General features: G+C 49.9%; 1 protein-coding gene across 1 annotated transcript in view; it reads right to left on the reverse strand.

The window, feature by feature from the left end:
• Positions 1-23,053, reverse strand: part of LOC311585556 (GRB2-related adapter protein) — a 57,951-nt gene that overhangs the window by 10,565 nt on the left and 24,333 nt on the right. The window contains exons 2-3 of the mRNA XM_084760928.1: positions 9,859-10,056; positions 2,337-2,434 (exon numbers count right to left, since the gene is read on the reverse strand). Of these exons, the coding sequence (XP_084617054.1) occupies positions 2,337-2,434; positions 9,859-9,936 (176 nt within the window). The 5' untranslated portion in view covers positions 9,937-10,056. The remainder of the gene's footprint in view (positions 1-2,336; positions 2,435-9,858; positions 10,057-23,053) is intronic.

The raw sequence follows: 23,053 nt of genomic DNA on the forward strand, positions 1-23,053 counted from the left end.
TGAGCAGGGAAAACCGACCTCTAATCCCAGCTACGCCTCCAGCTGGAAGCCTATATAAAGGACATGGAAGAAGAAAGTTTCTGCTCGCAGCCTGCCTGCCCTCGCCTAGCTAGCAGGTCCATTCCTTTACTGGGGTTAGAGCCAACTTCTTCAGCATCCCAGCATGTACAGAAGACAGCCTTGGGGACTGAGCAGCTGAGGTGGGACCACTGATGACAGGGTCATGAGGCTAGATCTATTTTCCGTGAGTTAAGGAAGAAGGAGTTCGCATGCTTGAAGGACACTCCATTCCATCTTTGACTGCATTATGTCACTTCTAATACTGGGGTGGAAACTGAAACCCAGGGGGGCCTGAGGTCTCCCTAGAGGCTGCATAACAAGTCTGAGGTTCACCCCCACCCACACACACACAGATGCTCTCACAGGTTTCCTGTCCCTCTCTGCCGCCTTCACCACCTCGCTGCAATCCCAGCCTACGTCTTGCAGGCTAAATGATCCTGCACAAGCCACCTGATCTCTCTCTCTCTCTCTCTCTCTCTCTCTCTCTCTCTCTCTCTCTCTCTCTCTCTCTCTCTCCTCTGCCGCTGCTGGGCTATAAGATAAATTAATTTTTTGGTTTTTTTTGAAACAGGGTCTCTCTGTAGCCTTGGCAGTCCTGGAGCCTGCTCTGTAGACCAGGCTGGCCTTGAACTCACAGAGATCTGTCTACCTCTGCCTCTGCCTCCCAAGCGCTGGGATTAAAGGTTCCTATCAGCCCGGCCTATAAAATGGTGTTAATTGTTCCTACCTAGGCGGGCTGCTGGGCAGCTGTAGGAACACGGAAACCTGGAGGTGTTTGTCCCCACCACCGTGATAACTTGCTTCATCCCCCCTCCTCCCACGCAGCCCCGGCAAACATCTGTTCTAACCTGCAGGCCCACAGACCTATGCTCTTCCTGAGCCCTCCCTGGCCCTACAGTCACCTCATGACCCTTCAACTCCATCAAGAGTACAGGGTCTGCATCTCTGGGTCCAGATGCAGAGGACACCCTGAGACTCAGGGAAAGAGTGGGCCTGATGTAGGCAGAAGCCTTCTAGGGTTACAGCCCCCTCTCTCTCCTCACTTAGAGCCTTCACCCGGTCAGATGTTTTGGGCCAGGGCAAGGCCTAAGCTTACCAAACTGGGACAGCTACTCAGCAGGCCCCTTAGGATCTGGCTAGCACCTGATCACAGGGCTGCCTGCCCCCCTCCCCACCCTCAAGGCACCATGGACTTGGATAACTTGATTCTGAATACCCTGCTGGACCCACCTTCCTTAAGGTCTCCATGGCAACCTGACCCAGAACTGCAGCCCTTGCAATCCCCCTCCTCCCTGCTGTGGGTCAGGACTGTTCATCAGTTCAGACTCTGCAACCCTCCAACCTCTGCCTTAAGCTCGCCCTGAGGCCACCCAGGTGACCGCAGCCTTAGCTCATGAATGCCCCCAGACCTCCCCTGGCTGCCTGCTCTGCTTTTCTCTCTTCCCCTGTGTCCTTCTCTGGTCTCTAGGTGAGGTGTGCCTGGCAGAAAAGACAGCAGTGTGGTTGGGGATGGGGACCCAGAACAGGAAGCCAGAGACGGCAGCGGGGTGGTGGCAGCTTTGGGGGAAAGAAAACAGAAAAAGACAAAGAGGAAATACCCTTCGGGCTCCGCCCTGTACCTCCTTCCTTCCACCCAGCCACACAGCACAGGCACAGCGCCCACCTCCTGACTGAGCTCCACCCCTGGCCCAGCACCCCCATGGCTCCCTGCTCCCTTGGCTCAGCACCCAAGGCCCTTCCTGACTGTCCCCTGTACTAAATGTTGGGCTCATTGCTCTCATTGGCTCATTCTGGCTCCTACCTGATTTCCACCTTCCCCTGAAAACACCAAAAGCCACTGCCTGTGTCTATACAGCCAACTCCTATACATGCCTCAGCATCTCACCCATTGCCACCCCTTCTGAGAGACACCCTGATGCGGCTCACCATTGCACATATACTTTCTGTGTCCTGTGTGTCCCACTGGTCTGATCCCCCTGTCTCTGTATCTGGCTCCCTGGAACCAGACCAATGTCCCAGATGCCTTTTGAGGCATATCCAGCAGGTGTTCAAGGACTGTTTAGTTGCCCAGACATTCTGAAAACAGTACCGAATGCCATTTGCTAAGAACCTAACCTAGGTCCCAGGCCCAAGACATCTAGGCCAAACTGTACTGCTAGTCTACCCAAGTCCCAGACCAGTCCTTGGGGTATCTTATACCCGGGGCTATCCCAAGCAGCTTGTCTCTGGGAAGGCAAGGTGGGGTTGCACAGCCTCTGGGTAGATGGGGTACTCACGGGTGTGGCTTCACACGGATGTAGTTCTTGGGAACGAAACCCTCGGCTCCTCGGAGCTCGGCCTTGTACCAGTTCTGGTCATCTTCCATGTTCAGGATCTGTAGGCAGAGGCAACATGACCGCTTAGGCACCTGCCGAGTTCCCGCTGCCTGCAGCAGCTCCCAGGCCTTTCACCGAGGGCAGAGCCATGCATGAGGACCTGTTGCCTCTCGCAGGCCACGCCTGCCTAGTGGCAGATGGACATCTACAGGAAGCCTGTGATTCCTGGTGAGTCGGCTGAACCCAGGCAGGTTTGGGGTTAGGGCATGGGCACTTCAATCCCTATGCTCTCCTGTCCAGACCCCCAGGGCACCCCAGGGTCCCCAGGAAAAGGGAGCAGAGCAGACTTGTGCTCCTTGACTCTTTTCATTTTTTCCTGGTTTTTTTTTTTTTGAGACAGGCTTTCTCTGTATAGCCCTGGCTGTCCTGGACTCACTTTGTAGACCAGGTTGGCCTCGAACTCACAGAGATCTTCCTGCCTCTGCCTCCCTAGTGATGGGATTAAAGGTGTGTGCCACTATGCCCAGCTGTGCCCCTTGGCCCTTAACTGAGCAGCTGTGTTTGCAGGAACCCAGAGCAGCTAACCAATGGCCCCTGAGATGTGACTTGAAGTTGGAGGTCCCGAGATGGGTCAAAGAGCCCCAACAGGTAACTACTTTGGGTTACATATATTTAGTGTTTGGGGTGACAGTAATAATCAGGAAAGGGGGAATTCAGGTATAGGGGAATAAGCAACACAACATGTGTTCGGATGAAGCCAGTTCCCAGATTCTGGCCCAGATGCTTGAGCGTCACAGACACCCTCCATGCTTGCATGTGTCACCCCAAGTGGACTAGCGAGAACTGGGTAGAGAGTCCCTGGGGGAACCACTGAAGGACGGGAAGCAAGCTTAGGGAGGGGACAGTCTACGCAGCAGCCTCCACCCCATGGGTACACTTGTCCTACATCACTCCAATTCTCAAGCAACCTGAAGGAGCTGACAGCACCATGTGCCGCCTCACAGATAGGCTCAGAGAAGGAGTGAAGCTGGCCTGCGCAGCACAGCAAAGGCAGCCCCTACAGTTGGTATAGAGCTCTGGCAATGCTGCTCTTAGGCGCCTTGGTCCACTGGCTTTCACTGGCCTCTGCTCCTGCTTTGTCCCTGGCACCAAGACTGAGTGAGGGCCTTCACTGGTTAGCAGCAGGCTGTGGAGCTGGCTCCCCCTACATCAGGATGATAGAAGTAGGGAAATTGACATGCCTTAGAGCCACAACATGAGAAGTGGCCGAAAGGCTGGGCTTGTGCCTCAGCCCAGTCCTGAGACCCCCACCGCCACCCCCGCCGCCACCCCGGGAGGCACTGAAGCCAGGCTGAGCCCTTCCTTGCTTGCTTGCTTCCTTCCTTCCTGGGCTGAAAAAGGTCAGCAGCACTGGACAGAGGGAAGGTGGGTAGCCGGCTCAGGACCACTTTCACTCGAAATGAAACAAAGTTTCCCCAGTGTGACCACAGCTTGAGAAAGAAATCTTCGCCAGTGGTCTTGAACTCTGGCTACTTCTACTGTCTCTAGAGATGTGGCTCCAACGTCCTTGTCTGTTCAATGGCACAGCTTGGCCAACCATGCAATGTCTCATGCCCCTGTGGCCACTGTGCCCTTAACCCCTGCCACGTGCTGCCCTGCTTCCAGCCACTCTTTGTAAAGTTCAGGCATATTTCTATGCTTACTTTGCTGAATCCTTTTTTTTTTTTCCTGGTTTTTCAAGACAGGGTTTCACTGTGTAACTTTGGCTGTCCTAGACTCACTTTGTAGACCAGGCTGGCCTCGAACTCACAGCGATCCGCCTGCCTCTGCCTCCCGAGGGCTGGGATTAAAGGCGAGCGCCACCATGCCTGGCCCGAATTCTTATTGTTGGTGGATCGCTGGACCTTCAGAGCTGTGGAAACTCCTAGAGAACACACTTTAGGGTAGCGCTGTGTCCCATGTCAGGCTCAGAGCTTGCCTGCCCCACCTCTGGCCCCACCCACTGCCTGCCTTCCTACTTTACCCAAATGCAGTCACTGACAGATCTTTACTAAGCACCTACTGGGTGCAGCCAGTAAAAAGAGTCCTGGGGGTGCAGTGAGTGACAGGAGCCTGTGCCAAAGGAATGCCTTGAAGAAGCCAAGAGACAAAGAAACAGCTGTGTCGAGCAGTGAGGGGGTCCCGTGAGAACCACTGCCCGGACAAGAAGCTGCCACAGGGCACACAGAGTGGTCAAGAAAGGCTCTCTGGAGATGCCCCAGTTTACAAGAAAGAACCAGCTAGCTTGGCACCCCACGCCTGTCACCCCAGCACTTAGAAGGTTGAGGCAGGGGAATTTTGGAGTTCCAGGTCTGTTTGGGCTACATAGTTTCACACTAATTGAAAATGGCTCTACCTGCTGCCTACATGGTTTCTCCAAAAAAGAGAGAGATGGAGGAGGGGAGGGTGGGAGTGGGGGAGTGCGGAGGGGAGGGGAGGGGGGGACAGAGAGGGAAAGCAGCAGCAGCAGCAGCAGCAGCAGCAGCAGCAGCAGCAGCAGCAAGCTCTTTCTGTAGCTAACATGGTAAGGTGCTGTCTACTTAGAAGCACCTGACTGCCAAAGAGGGCCTTCAATTCCTGGTCAGAGTCACTCAGGGTCACATGTCCCGAGAAAGCCACGGGATTTCTACCTAGATTTTTCTGAGCAGCACCTGGAGAGGAAGTTGAGTCCCCACCTGCAAGCTGGCACCACTTGGTGTGACATGGTGACACCCACTGGAGCCCAACAGGGGAGGAGCTTGACACTAGCACACATTGTAGCCCTGACCAGGAAGTGGGGTTTGTGGCACATATGGCTGCAATGTTTCTAAGGTACAGACAACAGGGAGAGACTACAGTGAGGTGGGGAAGCACCCTGGGCTCAAATTCAGTGTGATGTCAAAAATCTCAGAATGAAGATACTGAATAAGCCGGGCGTGGTGGCGCACGCCTTTAGTCCCAGCCCTCGGGAGGCAGAGGCAGGCAATCGCTGTGAGTTCGAGACCAGCCTGGTCTACAAAGCTAGTCCAGGACAGCCAAGGCTACACAGAGAAACCCTGTCTTGAAAAGCAAAACAAAACAAAACAAAACAAAAAAAACAAGAAAGAGGTCCAGGGAGATGGCTCAGCAGATAAAGGCACTTGCTGCCAAGCTTGATAGCCTGGGTTCAATCCTGGAACCCACATGGTGGCAGGAGAGAACCAACTTCTACAAGTTGTCCTTTGACCTCTCCACGAGCACAGTGGCACCCAAACCCCCACCCCCACCCTCCACCCACAGCCCCATACAATAAACAAATAAGTGTACTTTTACGAAAGGGAAGAAAACATGCAAATAAACAAAAGAGAACGTGGCTTTGTATGTGGACATTCCCAACAGCTCTGCGCCCTCAGTGATTTCAGGTGCTCTGGGATGGGGAGGATTGGCTTTCACCCCACCCCGACCCAGCTGGTGCTGATTTCTTCCACGGAGTGGTAGAGCTACATCCTCCTGAGTGCTGGGATCGCTGGCTGTGCCGCATACCCACTCAGGTTCACTTCTGTATCTAATTTGTGCTGTGTCCACCACCAGGCGCCGCAGCTGCCTGGAGCAGCAATCGGGTCGGCCTGGTTGCTTGGTGATAATTAGCTAAAGTCTAGAATGGGACCTAGGACCTGCCAGATGTTCCAGAGTCCTGGCTGGTGGAAGAAAAGTATCTGTTTGGTTATAAAGAGTGTTTCTGAGCCATAGGACAGCTTGTTTTATTTTTCATTTATTCGGTTTGAGACAGGATCTCCAATGCTGTCCAAGCACACTCCAAGGCTCAAGCAATACTCCAGGTTCAACATCAGGAATTTGAGATGACAGAGACACGCCACCAGGCCTAGTGCAAAAAAAAAAAGTCTTTCTTTTGTTTCCTTTTTAAGATTTATTTACTAATTAGCTATACACTGTTTTTGCCTGTATGTATGCCTATGTGTCAGAAGAGAGCACCAAATATCACCATAGATGGTTGTGAGCCACCATGTAGTTGCTGGGAATTGAACTCAGGACCTCTGGAAGAGCAATCAGTGCCCTTAACCTCTGAGCCATCTCTCCAGCCCCCTTTTGTATTTCAAGACATAGTTTCTCTATGTGTAGCCCTGGCTATCATGGAACTTGCTTTGTAGACCAGGCTGGACTCAAACTCACAGAAATCCGCTTGCCTCTGCCTCTCAAGTGCTGGGAGTAAAGGCGTGTGCCACCACCACCACCAGCTCTTGGTGCAAAATGTTAAAGCTTTTTATATGTTTCCAAGATATCCATCTAGATTGGTGGTTCTCAACCTGTGGGTCTTGACTCCTTTGGGGGTCAAATGACCCTTTTACAGAGTCACCTAAGACCACCAGAAAACACAGGTACTAACATTACAACAGTAGCAAAATTGCAATTATGAAGTAGCAATGAAAATTATATTATAATGCCAGGCGTGGTGGCGCACGCCTTTAATCCCAGCATTTGAGAGGCAGAAGCAAGTGGATTGCTGTGAGTTCGAGGCCAGCCTGGTCTACAAAGCAAGCCTAGGACAGCCAAGGCTACACAGAGAAACCCTGTCTTAAAAAGAAAAAAAGGAAAGGAAGAAAGAAAGAAAGAAAGAGAGAAAATCCTCTTCTGTTGGAGGGGTTACCACAACATGAGGAACTGCATCAAAGGGGTGCAGCCTTAGGAAGGTTGAGGACCTCTGCTCTAGGGGATCATGTCACCTCACACACGTGCCACCCCACGAGGAGTTAGACACCTCTCCATGCTCTCAGCAACCTTGGGGGTTTCGTTTGTTTTGTTGCCTTTTTCAAAAGCAAGTTGTTTTTAAAGTAAAGTGGAGCTGGGCATGGTGGTAAACATGTTTAGGTACAGCACTCAGGAGGGAGAGGCAGAGGAAGGCAGATCTCTGTGTGTTCCAAGCCAGCCAGGGCTACACAGTGAGAGTCTGTCTCAAAATAACAAATCACAAAGCGAGTCCAGGAGAGCCAAGGCTACACAAAGAAACCCTGTCTTGAAAAACCACGTATTAATTAAAATAAAATACAAAGAAGTGCACGCCTGTAATCCCAGCACTCGGGAGGCAGAGGCAGGAGGATCTTTGTGAGTTCGAGGCCAGCCTGGTCTACAAAGTGATTCCAGGCCAGCCAAGGCAACATAAAGAAACCCTGTCTTGGAAAAAAGAAAAAAAAATACAGTGAAGTTATGCAGAGTGGGCACCAGTCACACAGTGTCTGTCACTGATGCATCCGAGCACCTGCCTGCTCACAGTGTTTCTCTGGTAAGTTTCTGCTATGTTCCTTGTCTGTTTTTCCACAAAGTGAGTTCTATGTAGCCAAGGCTACACAGAAAAACTCTGTCTCAAAACACACACACACACACACACACACCAAAAAAACAAAGCCATACATATACATATACATATGTATAATTTTAGGCATGGTGGCGCGCCTTTAAACCTAGCACGTGGGAGGCAGAGTCAGGCAGATCTCTGTGAGTTTGAGGCCAGCCTGGTCTGCATGGTGAGTGTTAGGACAGCAAAGGCTACACAGAGACACCCTGTTTTGAAAACCCAGACAAAACAAGCTCTTTACATATTATTGTCATTTTGGCCAAGACGTTTTTCTTAGTCTGAGCTACCTTTGTGTCTCTTCTGTTCACCCAGCAGGCCCGGACTCTTCCCTTCCCTCTCAACTTTTGCCAAACCCCTCAAACAGGTCAAGATCCTGCTGCCTCAGGGCCTTTGGGAGATCCGCTTCTGGGCTGGGTGCTCCCTCTTCCTCTAGGCTCTTTGTAAGTGCCAGTTCTTTCAGTGCCCAGGTTTCCAACATCTTTTGAGAAGTTGCTCCCACTTCCCCATCTACAGTAGCCCTCTCAAGGCCCAGCCTCCCACCTCCCTGGCTGTGCCCTTGCACGAAGCTTGGCTAAGTAACCTAGTGCTTGTCAAGGTCTGCCAACTCCTTAACCATCGTTCTCTGAGCTTGACGTGAGCCTCTGGTGCCTTCCTCCCACCCCCTCGCTGAAAGCCGACCGTGTAAACTGCTCCCACCTGGTGCTTCCAGGCCCCCACTCTCATGGGCTTCTGATGGGTAGATGGACCCCCTCACCTCTCTCAGTAGACTCTTAGCTACTGGTTCCCTGTTTGCCTTGGGAGTCTATGAAGAAGGAGGCTTCATACCAGTTATCCCAGGGACCTTACTGGTCCCTTTGAACCAGGGCCAAAATCTTCTACACAACATTCCTACTATCTGAGGCCCAGCTACCCTCCAGTCTAAGTGCGTGTGAGGATGTAGCCCAGGCTAGTCTCCAGAGCAGCTGAGGCCTGTGAGCTAAATTCGGATCCCCACAGAGTCTCCCACCCGAGGCCCTTCCCAGGCCAAAGTGGTTGAGTGTGCACAGGACCCAGAGCCAACAGCTTAGGTAGGTACAAGTGCCAACATCTTGGCTGGAAGAAGGGACACACAAAGGTATGAGGCTTCTTTAGACCCACACCAACCTTTGAACTCCAGCTTAGAGCTTTAGGCACCCAAAGGACTGAACAAAGAAAGGCCCACGAGTTGAAGCAACAGAGGCTGGTGCATGCTACGCTGCCGCACATACAGACACCTCGCTCATCGCAGCGAGTCACTGGTCTTCCACACCCAAGAACTCCACACTGAGCCTGAGACCCATTCACAGGGTGCCTTTAAGGAGTCTGTCTCTGTGCTTGAATCTTGGGGCTAGGGCTCAGGGTGGAAGCCACCCGGCCCTGTGCCTGTTGCTCCAGTGGCAATGGAGGGCACAGGATGGGCTATTAGCGGTCCACTGTCCAGGATCCGGCATGACCACTCCCCAAACCTTGGCCATGGCCCCTGGGCTCTCCTGTCCTATGCAAACTTCTAAGTAAGGGCATTCCCACTAGAGACCTCACAAACTCATCTGTCCAGCAACTTAGAAGGCCACCATTTTGATTTGGAGGAGCCCAGAGGAGAGCAAATAAAGACTGTCAATTCTATTTCCTCTTTCCCCTCATTACTGCTGGACACTTAAATCCTAGCTATTTTAGCCCAATTAGGTTAAGGTGTCTGCTTACTCTAGACCATTTCTTTCACACACGCATTCTCTCTCTCTCTCTCTCTCTCTCTCTCTCTCTCTCTCTCTCTCTCTCTCCAATTTCTATTCTATTAGTAATCTCAAAACTTGTCTTTTAAATTTTTTTGTTTGAAAAAATAATAATAAAGCTAAAAACCTGTGAGATTGAAGCAACCCCTACCAGGCACCGTGGCAACTACCTCAAACTCTCACAATGGCCCCAAGGAAGGATTACTGATAAATACTATCCCATTTCCTAGATGGGGGAACCGAGGCGAGCACAGGTGGCTAAACTGAGCCTGTCCCTCACAGCTTAGACAACCAGGACTGTGCTGGAGCCTGCTTCCAACCCCACCACCCCTGTTGGCACCCTCTGCCCAGCTCCAACCCTCCGTACCTTGAGTGTGTCCCCCTTGTTGAAGGCCAGCTCGTCACTCTCAGTGGCCTGGAAGCTATACAGGGCCACGGACTCCATCCCACTGTCCCCGGGCTTCAGCCTAGGACTCAGCAGCTACAGCTTCCTGCTTCCTGCAGTTGAGGACCACTTCCTTTGTTTTGAGTGTTTGTTCTTTTGAAGCTGGAGCCGGAAACTGCCCTTGATGGGGGAGAAACAGGAAACGGAGACATCACCCATGTCACAGCTCAGGGACTTTAGCTGTGGGGGAGTCCCATGTCCCTACTACAGATGGTGCAGAGCCCTCTCATGCTTGGCCTCTGTGTCACAGCACTGACATTTCTTATTTGTCTTATATAGGGTCTCTATTGCTATGATAACACCATGACCCAAAGCCGCCTGGGAGGAAAGGGTTTCTTTGGCTTACAGGTTACCGTCTATCAGGGAAGCCAAGGCAGGAACCTGGAGGCAGGACCTGGAGCGAGGCCATGGAGGAGCACTGCTTACTGGCTTGCTCCCCATGGCTTGCTCAGCCTGCTTTCTTACACACCTAGGACTACCTGCCCAGGGGTAGAACTACCCACCAATCCTTAATCAAGAAAATGCTCCTACCGGCCAATTCTCAGCTGACCTTGCCTCTTCCCAGATGACCTTGGCTTGTGTCAAGCTGGGGGGAAAGAAATCTCCCAGGACACTGTTGACAACTTCTAGAGATTCCTAAGTACCTGCCACATCAACCCCAAATCCCAGCCCATGTTCAAGAACTTTCCAGCATCTCCTTTTCACTCACTCCACACAGCACCGTCTTAGTCGGTACACTGCAAGCAAACCTCGGCTCCAACCACTGTGGTGAGCACACCAGCCTTTCCTATCTGCCACCCCTCGCCCTCCTCCTGCTCCCGGCAAACTCCTATTCACCTATCAAAACCTCACTTGTAAGGCCCCTGTTCTGCTTTAAACATTGGGTACCACCTGAGCTATATGTAGTTCGTGGTCCACAGGAATCACAACTAAATCTCTTCTGCGAGGTTGTTAAGGGTTATGACGTGAGTGCAGACAGTGGTTTTGTGAGTATTTTGAGGATGAATTACAACATGGGGAAATGCAGCTATGCATCTGGAACCAGAGTCCTCCACTGGGAACCAGAGAGAACCAGTAATCTCCAAACACTGGGGGACAGCAACCGAGAACCTCAGCTGTGGGATGAGAGCCAGATGGATCCAGATGAAGCCAGATTTTTGTTTTGTTTTGTATGGTTTTTGTTTTTTTTGAAACAGGGTTTCTCTGTGTAGCCTTGGCTGTCCTGGACTCACTTTGTAGACCAGGCTGGCCTCGAACTCACAGAGATCTGCCTCCCTCTGCCTCTAGAGCACTGGGATTAAAGGTATGCTTCATGGCACCTAGCCATGCTTTTGTATGTTTAAAAAACATTTCTAAAATTTAATTATTTTTTTAAATCAGAATACAAATAGCTAGGCATCGTAGTGGCCTTGTTGAATAAAGTGCATTATAGATAATTCTCCTCCCCCTTTATCTCCCCCCTCCCCCTTTATCTCCCCCCTCCCCCTCCCCCTCCTCCAACCCCCACTTTCTGCTTTCATATCACGTGTTCTTTGCACTCAACCTCCCCCTCTTCCTCAGAACCTCTCAGTCTCTTTTCTAGTGCTTTAGTTTTAGCCACATTTCCCCTTGTTTGCACACATGTACCCCCGTTTGCACACATGTATGCATTACACACTACAATCCACAGATGGGAAAGGACACAAAGCTTTTTCTTTCTGAGCCTGGACCACCTAGTTTAATATACTACTTTCCAGCTCCATCCGTTTTCCTGAGATTTTCTGTTTTCTCTGCAGCTGAGCAGATTTCCAGTGTGTGTGCACCACATTGTTGTGATCTAGGCATCCGTCGGTGGACATCTAGGCTGCCTCTGTCTTCTGTTTCCTGGCTGCTGTGTTAGGGCAGCAGTGAGCATGAATGTGCAAGTGTCCCTGTCGTAGGCTGAAGTCTCCTGGGTGCGTGCCCTGGAGTGTCATCGCTGGGTCATACCGTAGTTCTAATCTCAGCTCCGAACCTCCACACTGCTCTCCTTAGCGGCTACACCAGTTCACACTCGTACCAGCAGTGAGTAAGGGCTGCCTTTCCCCACATCTGTGCCAGCATCTGAGTCAGGCTCCTCAGTGGTGACACTGGGAATAGGGTGAGATGGGATGGCAAAGCAGTCTTAGTATCCGTTTCCCTCATGGCTAGAAGTATGGAACAATTTGTGTTTCGTTTTGGGTTTTCCAGACAGGGTCTTACTATGTATCTCTGGCTGTCCTGGAATTCACTCTGTAGACTACTAGGCTGGCCTAGAACTCACAGATCTGCCTGCCTCTAGTTTTTTACAAATGTTTACTGTCTTCCTTTGAGAATGTCTGCGCTTCATTAGCTCATTTGTTGATTGTCAGTTCGGGCTTTTATAGTGTTCAATTTTTGCAGTTCTTTGTATGATAGGATGAGCCAATAAACAACCTTATAGCAAGAGATAGGAACCACACCCCCACTCCTGGCATCAGAAGCCAGCAGAACAGATCTCCTCTCAGAGGAAGGCAATCACCCTGGCACTGTCTTCAGCACTCATTGGTGTTCTCTCTCTCTCTCTCTCTCTCTCTCTCTCTCTCTCTCTCTCTCTCTCTCTCTCTGAGACCATGTTCTGGAGCTCACTCTATGGATCAGGCTGGCCTTGAACTTACAGATATCAGGGCTGGACATGGTGGTACATGCCTATAATACTAGCAGTTGGGAAACAGAGGCAGGTGGATCTCAGTGAGTTCAAGGCCACCCTAGTCTACAAAGCAAGTCCAGGACAGCAAAGGCTACACAGAGAAACCCTGTTTCGAAAAATCAAATAAAAGCCCAGGCAGTGGTGGCACAGGCCTTTAACCCCAGCACTCAGGAGGCAGAGGCTGGCGGACTGCTCTGAGTTCGAGGCTAGCCTGGTCTACAAAGTGAGTCCAGGACAGCCAAGACTACACAGAGAAACCCTGTCCTAAAAAAAAAGTTAACTGTAGAATTTAGCCAGGTGATGCTAGTACATGCCTTTAATCCCAGCACTCTGTGATTTCGAGGCCAGCCTGGTCTACCAAGCAAATCCAGGTCAGCCAGGGCTACACAGAGAGAACCTGTCTCAAAAAAAACCAGACTCACAGCGATCCACCTACTTCTGCTTCTCAAGTGCTGGGATTAAAGGCGTGCGCCACCACCAGCCTAGCCTTCCTGCCCCCCTCAGCCCCCCACCCCCACCTCCCTCCCAGCCCCCAACTCATGTTTCAGGGGTTTTTGTTTTGTTTTGTTTTGTTTGTTTTTGGTTTTTCCAGACAGGGTTTCTCTGTGTAGCCTTGGCTGTCCTAGACTCCCTTTGTAGACCAGGCCGGCCTCAAACTCACAGGGATCCACCCGCCTCTGCCTCCTGAGTGCTGAGATTAAAGGCATGCGCCACCATGCCCGGCTATGGTTCAGATTTTAAATCAGGGTCTTTGATCCAGTTTAAATTGATCTTGTGTGGGGTGAAATACATGGACCTGCCTTTGTTCTGAAGGTGGGTATCTAGTTTTGCCAGTGCCATTTGTTGAACAGGCTGTTTTGCACATGGCTTCTGTGCAAAAAGACTTCATTTCTGTGTCTAACAACATAAGCTGCAGATAACAGTTAGAAAAGCACGAATGCAATCAGTAGCCACTGGTGAACGGGTGGGGGAGGTCTGTGTGGCCTGGCTCATTCTTAGAGCGTAGATTCTGAAGGTTTATGAAAATGTGAGGTGTCTGCCAATCTACACACACACACACACACACACACACACACACACACACACACACACACACACAGAGACAGGACATATTGAAGGGGGGGAAAGCACAGTTGAGGGAAGAGCAGAGAAGGGGAACGGCATGGATGGGTGGCCTACTCTTGAGGTCCAAGCGACCCGTCCTCAGGGCCTTGCCTCTGCTCCCTGTCCTTGCCCACCTGCCACAGACTCATGGTGGTAGGAAGTTAAACTGCCTCTTTCGACTTCAGTGTCTAGCCTCAGAACTGTGTAGCTGGGCGTTGGCACCCACCCACCCTCTCCAATCTGATAGGCAGAGCGCTTCCCCCTCAGAGCCAGGTGTTGAAGGCTGGAAGCCCAGGCTGCTGACTGCCATCCGCCAAGGCAGTGTGTGGGCTGAGCATCGATCAGATCTTCGTGGGAGGGTGAACACGGCGGCTCAACTCTCAGATCCTGTAGAACCCTTCGATCTGCACAGCCTAAAAAGTAGTTGGGGTGTCCGGAGCTGGTGCTTGTCAGCCTTGCGCTGTTTCCTGCTGTCTGTCATTCCCTCCGGAGCCACTCTCTTACACAGTCATCTTGGATTCCTCGGACAACAGGACCAGTTAATGAACACCCATACCGTGGAATGAAACTACCCCCACCCCAACAATCATGAGCCCACAGGACAGACACCCCCACCCCCACCCAGAGGAGGGCAGTTACCCACCATGCATGGCCACTGCCTCAAACAGTAAAGACTTCCTGTATCACTTGGCAGAACCAGAGCTGAGCTGATGATTAACCAGAGCACGCCTTGACCAGAACCGCCTATTTAAGCATGGGTTTTGCTTCCTGCCCTCTGCTTCCTCTGTGTAGCCTCCTGATAACAGACAAGGAAACTGGACACTTCACCTCCTCTTTCAAATGTGACTACAGTGAATACGTCTCTGTTTTTCACTGTTGCCCCCCCCATTGTCCTATGAGGACCAGATGACCAAGCCTGATTTGTTGAGGCCTCCTGGAGTCCAGGGTTTTGCCCTGAAACTTCCAGTTAGTCCTTTCCATGACATAGTGGGTTTAAGTTTGGCTCCCAAGGAAGCAATGACCAGGGTCCTCATGAAGTTGACCAGGGCCTGTGCATCAGTTCCTTAAAGACAAAATATTGCCAGGCATGGGGTGCATGCCTTTAATCCCAGCACTCCAGAGGCAGAGGCAGGTGGGTCACTGTGAGTTCGAGGCCAGCTTGGTTTACAGAGTGAGCCCAGAACAGCCAAGGCTACACAGAGAAATACTGTCTTGAAAAACAAAACAAAACAAAAAAGGCTGGAGAGATGGCTCAGTGGTTAAGAGCACTACCTCCTCTTCCAAAGGTCCTGAGTTCAATTCCCAGCAACCACATGGTGGTTCACAACCATCTGTAATGTGATCTGATGCTCTCTTCTGGTCTACAGGTATACATGCAGATACAACACTGTATACATAATAATAAATAAATAAATCTAAAAAAAGAAGAAACAACAACAAAAACATGACAAAATGGTGTCTTATCCTTCAGGAAATGCCCCAGAGTCCACTCCAGGACAGTTTGCCACCAGCTTACTGAAAATGGACATGTGCAAAAGACCTAATCTAGTCAGTGGCCCTGTGGTGTCACAACTCAAAACCCCCTTCCCAGAATATAACAAAAGGACATGTGACCATGAAGAGGTTCCAACCACCCGTGTGCCTGCTCAAGAGAGCCTTAAGGCTGCCCTCTGCTTGCCAGGCTACTAACAAACAAGTGCTTTGTTCCTTTCTTGTGGCATCTCTCCCTGAGCCACCCTGCTCCTCAGGACCACCAGAATGCTGGAAAAATGGGGCCAGATTGCCAGCTTCCTAACTAGAACCATTAAATAAAGCACTCGTGACACCCGAGCTTGGCTAGACAAGATCATAGACACAAAGGCAGCTGGAGGGTGACGTGACCAGAGTTGGCTCACACCCAAATAGCCCCTGGTGGCTGACTGCCCTTTGCCTTATTTAAACCGTCCCTGTGTCTTTAGCCTTGCGTCTTTAGCCTTGCACAACCACCTGCCTGTCCTTACCACACCCTGCAGCAGGCACTCAGGAGGCTGAAGGAAGAGGATCATCACTCTTGAGTTCTGAATGTCTCAACAAAAAACTAACCAAAACAAACAGGCATCGTGGGACATGCCTGTAATCCCAAGAGTAGGAGGTGGCAGCTGCAGAGGGACTAGGAGTTCAGAGCCAGTCTTAGCTATATAGCAAGTTCAAGGTCAGCCTAGGTTATTTGAAACCCTGACTCCAAGCTAGGTGCGTACACATGTAATCTCAGCACTTGGGGAGGCAGAAGCAGGCGGATCTCTGTGAGTTCAAGGCCAGGCTAGTCTACAGCGTGAGTCCAGGACAGCCAAGGATACACAGAAAGACCCTTTCGAAAGAAAGAAAGAAAGAAAGAAAGAAAGAAAGAAAGAAAGAGAGAGAGAGCCGTGGTGGTGCACGCCTTTAATCCCAGCACTCAGGAGGCAGAGGCCAGCCTGATCTACAAAGTGAGTCCAGGACAGCCAAGGTTACAGAGAGAAACCTTGTCTCAAAAAACCAAAAAAAGAAAAAAAGAAAAAAAAAGAAAAAGAAGAAGAAGAAGAAAGAAAGAAAGAAAGAAAGAAAGAAAAGGAAGAAGCCCTGTCTCCAAAAGAACACAGGGTAAAACAAAAACCCCCTGCTCCCAACACACACCTTACCTGTGAAGCGCCTGGAAAACCCCATGTAAGAATAGAAATGGGGAGCAAACCCGGTTGGGGAAAACCCTACCCATTCTTGGAGTTCCCCCCTTAAATCATGCACACCCCTCCCTCCCTTAAAGTCATAATGTGAGCTATCTAGGATCCCACGGGGCCTTTGATGCTGGAAAGACTGCACGCGCCCTTTGGGTATCTATAAAAAACTTCCTTCGAATTCTTTACTTAGCTTGCCTCTGAATTCTACCACCCCTCCTCCCCAGACAGGGTTTCTCTGTGTAGCTCTGGCCATCCCTTGACATCTTTCTGTCTCTGTAGCCTCAAACTCTCAAACATCTGCCTGCCTCTGCCTCCCAAGTGCTGGGATTAAAGGCATGCGCCACCACCGCCCGGCTGTCTCTGAATTCTTTGATTGAGACAAGAACCCAGACGTGTCAGCAGCAGCTGGAGGCACAGATACAGCTCCACAGCCTGAGGAGGCTGGTCAGAGGCCTCTTCTCGAAGGGAGTTGGAGTTCTGACTGCTCAGCAGAAAAGGGTCTTAGGCCCAGCCAGTGTGAAGTAGTGCTGGGGTTTCTTTTTTTTTTCAAGACAGGGTTTCTCTGTGTAGCCTTGGCTGTCCTGGACTCACTTTGTAGGCCAGGCTGGCCTCGAACTCACAGAGATCCACCTGCCTCTGCCTCCCGAGTGCTGGGATTAAAGGTGTGTGCCACCACCACGGGGCTAAGAAAGGATTTCTTATTGTTTTGTGTATGTGTGTCTATGTGTGCATGCGCTCATGTGTGAGGGCATAGATTTGTCACAGCATATGCAAGGAGGTCAAGGAACAACCTCAGGCGTTGGCCCTTGCTCTGCACCCTGGTTTGAAGTGGGAGCTCTCTTGTCTTTTGCAGCTGGATGCGCTGCGTGTTCCAGACTACCTGGCCCACCAACCTGCGGGGCAGAGTCTAAGTCTGCTTCTCATTCCAGTAAGAGCGATAGACTGACAGACACAGGACACCATGCCTGACTTTCGCACAAGATCCAGGACTCTGACTTGGCCCACCCCTAAATCTATGTCATCTGTGAGCAGTTGGGACACGTGAAAGGGCGGGTCCTGCTGTTGCAAAGCTGCAGGATCTCCATGGCACAAGGGCAAGAAAGAGGTAACCAGGAGGAGTCCTGGTGAGGGTCCAACTCTGATGGCGTCACAGAAGCCAGAGATCTCTAAGTAGACCAATGACTCATTGCAATGAACATCTGCAGGGGAAGAAGTAAGGTCAGCGGGATGTACTGTGTGGGACCCCCTGTCACATACTACAGCTCCCATGATGCGTTGGTGTTTGTTGGCTTGTGTGTTTTATTTGGGGGGTGGGGAGTTTCAAGGGCGCAGACAGGGAGATGAGCAGGGCTGGGGTACATGATGTGGAACTCACAATCAGTAAGCTTTTGTTTTGTTTTAAAATAACTACAAAACGACAGGAATCAAAGCACCATGGCACTGGCACAAGAACACACAGATCAATAAGTGGGAGTTGCAAACCGAGCATGGTGGCACACATCTTTAATCCCAGCACTCGGGAGGCAGAGGCAGGCAGATCACTGTGAGTTCGAGGCCAGCCTGGGTCTACAAAATGAGTCCAGCCAGGACAGTCAAGGCTACACAGAGAAACCCTGTCTCAAAAAACCAAAAAAACAAAACAAACAAAAAAAAAAAAAAGTGGGAGTTGCTATGGGTGGATCTGGAGCAGGCCCTAAAGTCCTGAGTGTTGAAGATTTTGTTGTAGCCCTTAGTGCTGTATGAAGTAGAAGGAAATTATATAATCGAGACAGCCCTCCATGTTTAAATCCATGTTAAAGCCTTTAGTTGGGGGAGTGCTCAAAAGATGGTTTAGCGGTTAAGAGCTGGGAACTGCTTTTGCATACCAACCTCAGTTCCTAGCACATATAATGCCTGCTCCAAGAGCTCCAACTCCCCCTGCTGAGTTCCAAGGGCATCTACACTCATGTATATACACACAGAGAGAGAGAGAGAGAGAGAGAGAGAGAGAGAGAGAGAGAGAGAGAGAGAGAGAGAGAGAGAGAAGACAGACCTATATAATTAAAACAAAACAAAATCCTTTCCCTGGGCCAGGGAGACAGCTCAGTGGTAAAAGTACTTGTCATACAAGCCTGATGACCCAAAATAAGTAAATAATAAATAAATAAATATAAAAAATAAGATAAAATAAAATCCTCTCTCAAAGAACACAGGCTGCCCTAGTTTACACTGTCTCTGTGACTCAGCCAGCAGTCCTTTTTTTGTTTTGTTTTGTTTTTTTATGTTTTTTTGAGACAGGGTTTCTCTGTGTAGCCTTGACTGTCCCGGACTCACTTTGTAGACCAGGCTAGCCTCGAGCTCACAGTGATCCACTTGCCTCTGCCTCCCGAGTGCTGGGATTAAAGACGTGTGCCACCTCGCCCAGCTTCAGCATTCCTCTTTTTTGTTTTTGTTTTCATTTTTTGTTTTTTCAAGACAGAATCTCTCTGTGTTAGCCTGTCCTGTCCTGGACTCCTTTGTAAAACCAGGCTGGCCTCAAACTCACAGCGATCCGCCTGCCTCTGCCTCCCGAGTGCTGGGATTAAAGGGGCTATGGGCCCCTTTGTAATGTAAAATATATAGTAATATTTTAATTCATGAAGACACACGCACACAAAGTCGGTTCTTTCCGTTCAGCATGTGGATCTCAGAGATCTAACACGTTGTCAGGCTTGGCAGTAAGGCACCTTACCCTGCTGCCTCACTGGTGGCTTCTACTTTTTTTTTTTTTTTTTTTTTTGAGACGGAGACTCACTGTGCATCCCTGCCTATGCTGGAACTCACTATGTAGATCAGGCTGGCCTCGAACTCACAGAGATCTGCCTGCCTCTGCCTCCAAAGTCCTGAGATTAAAGGCCTGCGCCACGTACTTGTCTTGCTTCTACATCTTAACTTATCTGAACAGGCTTCTGATTTGTTTCTTTGCCATCAGTGATGCCTAGAAATATTAATATTAAGTAATACTCCCTTTCCATTTTTGGGTATTTTACATGTATTGTTATTTCTACTAATACCACAACCTCAGCAATGCAATGCTCTGTTGTCACCTCACCTCACTGCCTTAGCTCTGTGTGAGTTCCCTTGTACCTACCTCCTTTGTGCTGTTATTGACAAGTATATTAGGTTTCCAGATGTTCAAGGCCCATCTGTGTGTGTGTGTGTGTGTGTGTGTGTGTGTGTGTGTGTGTAAGTGATTATGTGATAATGACAAGTGTTTAATTTACTGTGTGCATCAGTTAGAAGAGGATGGAGAAAAATATACAGTTCTGTCTTTTTTTATTTGTTTGAGGTTTTTTGTTTTTTGTTTTTCAAGATGGGATTTCTCTGTGTAGCCCTGGCGCTGTCTGTACTCACTTTGCAGGACAGACTGGTCTTGTAATGCCCAAGTTGTGAAACCCCCAAAGACCATCAGGAACAAGTTGGATGCAAATCACAAAGAGTCTTGTTTATTAGTAAAGCTCAGAGCCTGGACCATTAGCCCCCTGGTGAGGAAGGAAGATGGTGGCCCCTAGTGCTAGGGGAACAAGGTTTTCAGAGGGGTACAGGAATGTTGCTCTTTAAAGCTGATTGGCTGGGGGACCAGGGCCAGACCACAGGGGGTAATTTTTTGTTTGTTCTGATCTCTGTGTAGCTCTGATTGGGTTGGTCCTGGGTGCAAGCTCCTAGGAACAGTTTCTAGCTGTATGTTTGTGGCTCTCCCTGGAAACTCTGGGGGCAGGGGCAGGGGCAGGGGCAGGGGCTCAGGCCCAGAATACAAAATGGTGTTGGTTTGGTCTCTATGGTCTCAAACTCATAGAGATCTACCTGCCTCTGCGTCCCCCAGTGCTGGGATTACAGGCATGCACCACCGAGCCCAGCTCTCAGTTACTTTTCTATTGCTGTAATAAAACATCATCACCAAGGTTAGAGTCCATGATGGCAGAGCAAAGGCAGTGTGTGAGAATAAGGTGAGAGCTCACATCTTGATCCACAAACAGGAGGCAAAGAGAGGGAGAAGGGAAGAGGGGGAGGGGGAGGGGGAGGAAGAGGGGGAGGGGGAGAGGGAGAAGGAGAGAGAACAGACTAGGAATGGTCCCAGTCTTTTAAAGCCACAAAGCCCACCCCTAATGACTCACTCCATCCAACAAAGCCACACCTTCCCAGACAGTTCCACCAACTGGGGACCAAGCATTCCAACATATGAGCCTACAATGGGCATTTTCATTCAAACCATTGTTTGTTTGTTTGTGTCTTTTTCAAGACAGGGTCTCTCTGTGTAGCTCTGGCTGTCCTGGACTCACTTTATAGACCAGGCTGGCCTCGAACTCACAGTGATCTACCTGCCTCCCGAGTGCTGGGATTACAGGCGTGCGCCACCACGCCCAGCCCACATCTACCATCTTTTATAGTTGCCCCAGTGCCTTTTAGTTTAACGTTTCTCTGTCTCTATCACAGTTTGCCTGAGTCGGAATTGCTGCCTGGGGCTACTTGCTTCTACCCTGAGGTGCTTCCCCATTCTCCCCACAGAGCAGCTGCACTACAACAAACTCTCAGCCTTTGTTGCGTCATTTTTTCTGGGAACATCTGTGTTTCCTCCTCTTTTTTTGAGGGACAGCTGTGCTAGGTGCAGGGTTCCCAGCTGCTTTTTCCCCAGCCTACTGAGCACTTAAGGGTGCTGTCTTTGTGTCCTGTCCTCAGGTGTGAGTCCTATGGGGCTCCCCTGCAAGACTGCGCTCTCTCTCTCTCTCTCTCTCTCTCTCTCTCTCTCTCTCTCTCTCTCCCTCTCTCTCCCTCCCTCTCCCTCTCCCTCTCCCTCTCCTTTGAAGGTTTTCTCACTGCCTTTGAGTTTCAGCGTTTTTCAGCATCATTTTTCTTTGTAGCTTGTGTTGGCTTTGGACTTTGTTGTAACTCCTGGATATAGAGGTTGTTGTTTCTCCAACACATTTGCGAAGTTTTCTGTCATTATTTCTTGATTACTTCCCCTTTCTCTGCCCTTTCATCTGCTAATCTAACTAGGGATAGGATGATAGGTGCTATCCTGAATGGTGTTCCAGGCTTGTCTGAAGCGGTCTGCATTTTTGTTTATTCATTCTTTCTGTTCTTTGCGTTCTCTCTCTCTCTATCTCTCTCTCTCTCTCTCTCTCTCTCTCTCTCTCTCTCTCTCTCTGTGTGTGTGTGTGTGTGTATCTCTGTCTCTCTGACAGTTGTCCTGTCTGTAGGACTCCCAGTATGCACTCCTGCTCCTGGCTCACCAATCTATGCTTAAATTCACACGTTCTCACCAGGGGGGCTGGTGCACACCTTTAATCCCAGCTCTCTGGGAGGCAAAGGCAGGTGTGAGCCAGCCTGGCTTACAGAGAGAGTTCCAAGACAGCCAGGGCCACATAGAAACTGTCTCAAAAACTAAAAAACAAACAAACAAACAACAACAACAACAAAAAAACAGAAAGAAAGAAACAAAGATTGCCATGTTCCTCTTCCCCACATTTCCACTTGGCACTTTACGTAAATTCTTCCTGTTACATGCTATCTTCCTATGTTCCTAGACTTATTTATGTTTTGCTAAATAACTCTTCAGTTCTGGCAACGTGCGCAGGACAGTGGCTACTTGAAGCTCTCTTCCTGAAATTTTGATCTAAGTCACAGACAGTTTCCGCTTGCTCTGTTTGGGTCATGCTTTCCTGTTGTTTTGGTTTTTGTGTTTCATAACAGTTTTGTTGGAACAATAATTCTAGGCATGCGTCACCACCTCCAAATTTTGTTATTATTATTTTCTTATTTATTGAATGAGTGAATTTGTGTGTGTGTGTGTGTGTGTGTGTGTGTGTGTGTGTGTGTGTGTGGTTTTTGAGACAGGGTTTCTCTGTGTAGCTTTGACTGTCCTGGACTCTATTTGTAGACCAGGCTGGCCTTGAACTCACAGAGAAATGCCAGGCTCTGCCTCCCAAGTGCTAGGGTTAAAGGTGTGCACCACCACACCTAGTTGGGTTTTTGTTGTTGTTGTTGTTGTTTTTTGGTTTTTTGTTTTTTCTTTTTTGTGTGTGTGAGTGGATTATTTGTTCCTCGGCAGGCACAGCTTTGGGTAGACCCACAGTGGCCCAGAATGACTGAATGAAGGTTATTTTGTCAGGGTTCCCTGTTTCTTTCCCTAACTAGACACAGCCGTTAAAGCCCCCACTAACTGCTACTTCTACAATGCTTAGTAATAAATCACTCTACAGATGAGTCAGTTTAACTCTGCTGTCTCTGAAGGAAGAGTGTGTGAGGTCCAAACTTGCCTCTTCCTCCCCCTCCTTCCTCCTCCTCTTATGTCCCAGGTGTTAGGCAAGTGCCATATGGTTGAACACATCCCCAGCCCTTGAATGCAGACCGTCCTGGGCTTAGAATGATTTTCAGCTTTACAGAACACCATCCAGTAGAAACCGCACTTGGAGTTTGGGCTTTGGGTTCTCTCTGGACTAGAGACCTGCTGCCCAAAGCCCTCTCAGAGCTGCTCCCAGTCAGGCCTCAGTCAAGAAGGTGAGACACACACCCACAACCCCACTATGTGAACTTTGCTGTTAGTGTCTCAACAGCATCCTGCAAACACTCAAAACTCCATTACAAAAAGCAGATAGTTTGGGGCTGGAGAGATTGC

This window comes from Acomys minous (genome assembly GCF_964271855.1).
Source record: "Acomys minous genome assembly, chromosome: 16".
In the NCBI taxonomy this organism is placed as follows: Eukaryota; Metazoa; Chordata; class Mammalia; order Rodentia; family Muridae; genus Acomys; species Acomys minous.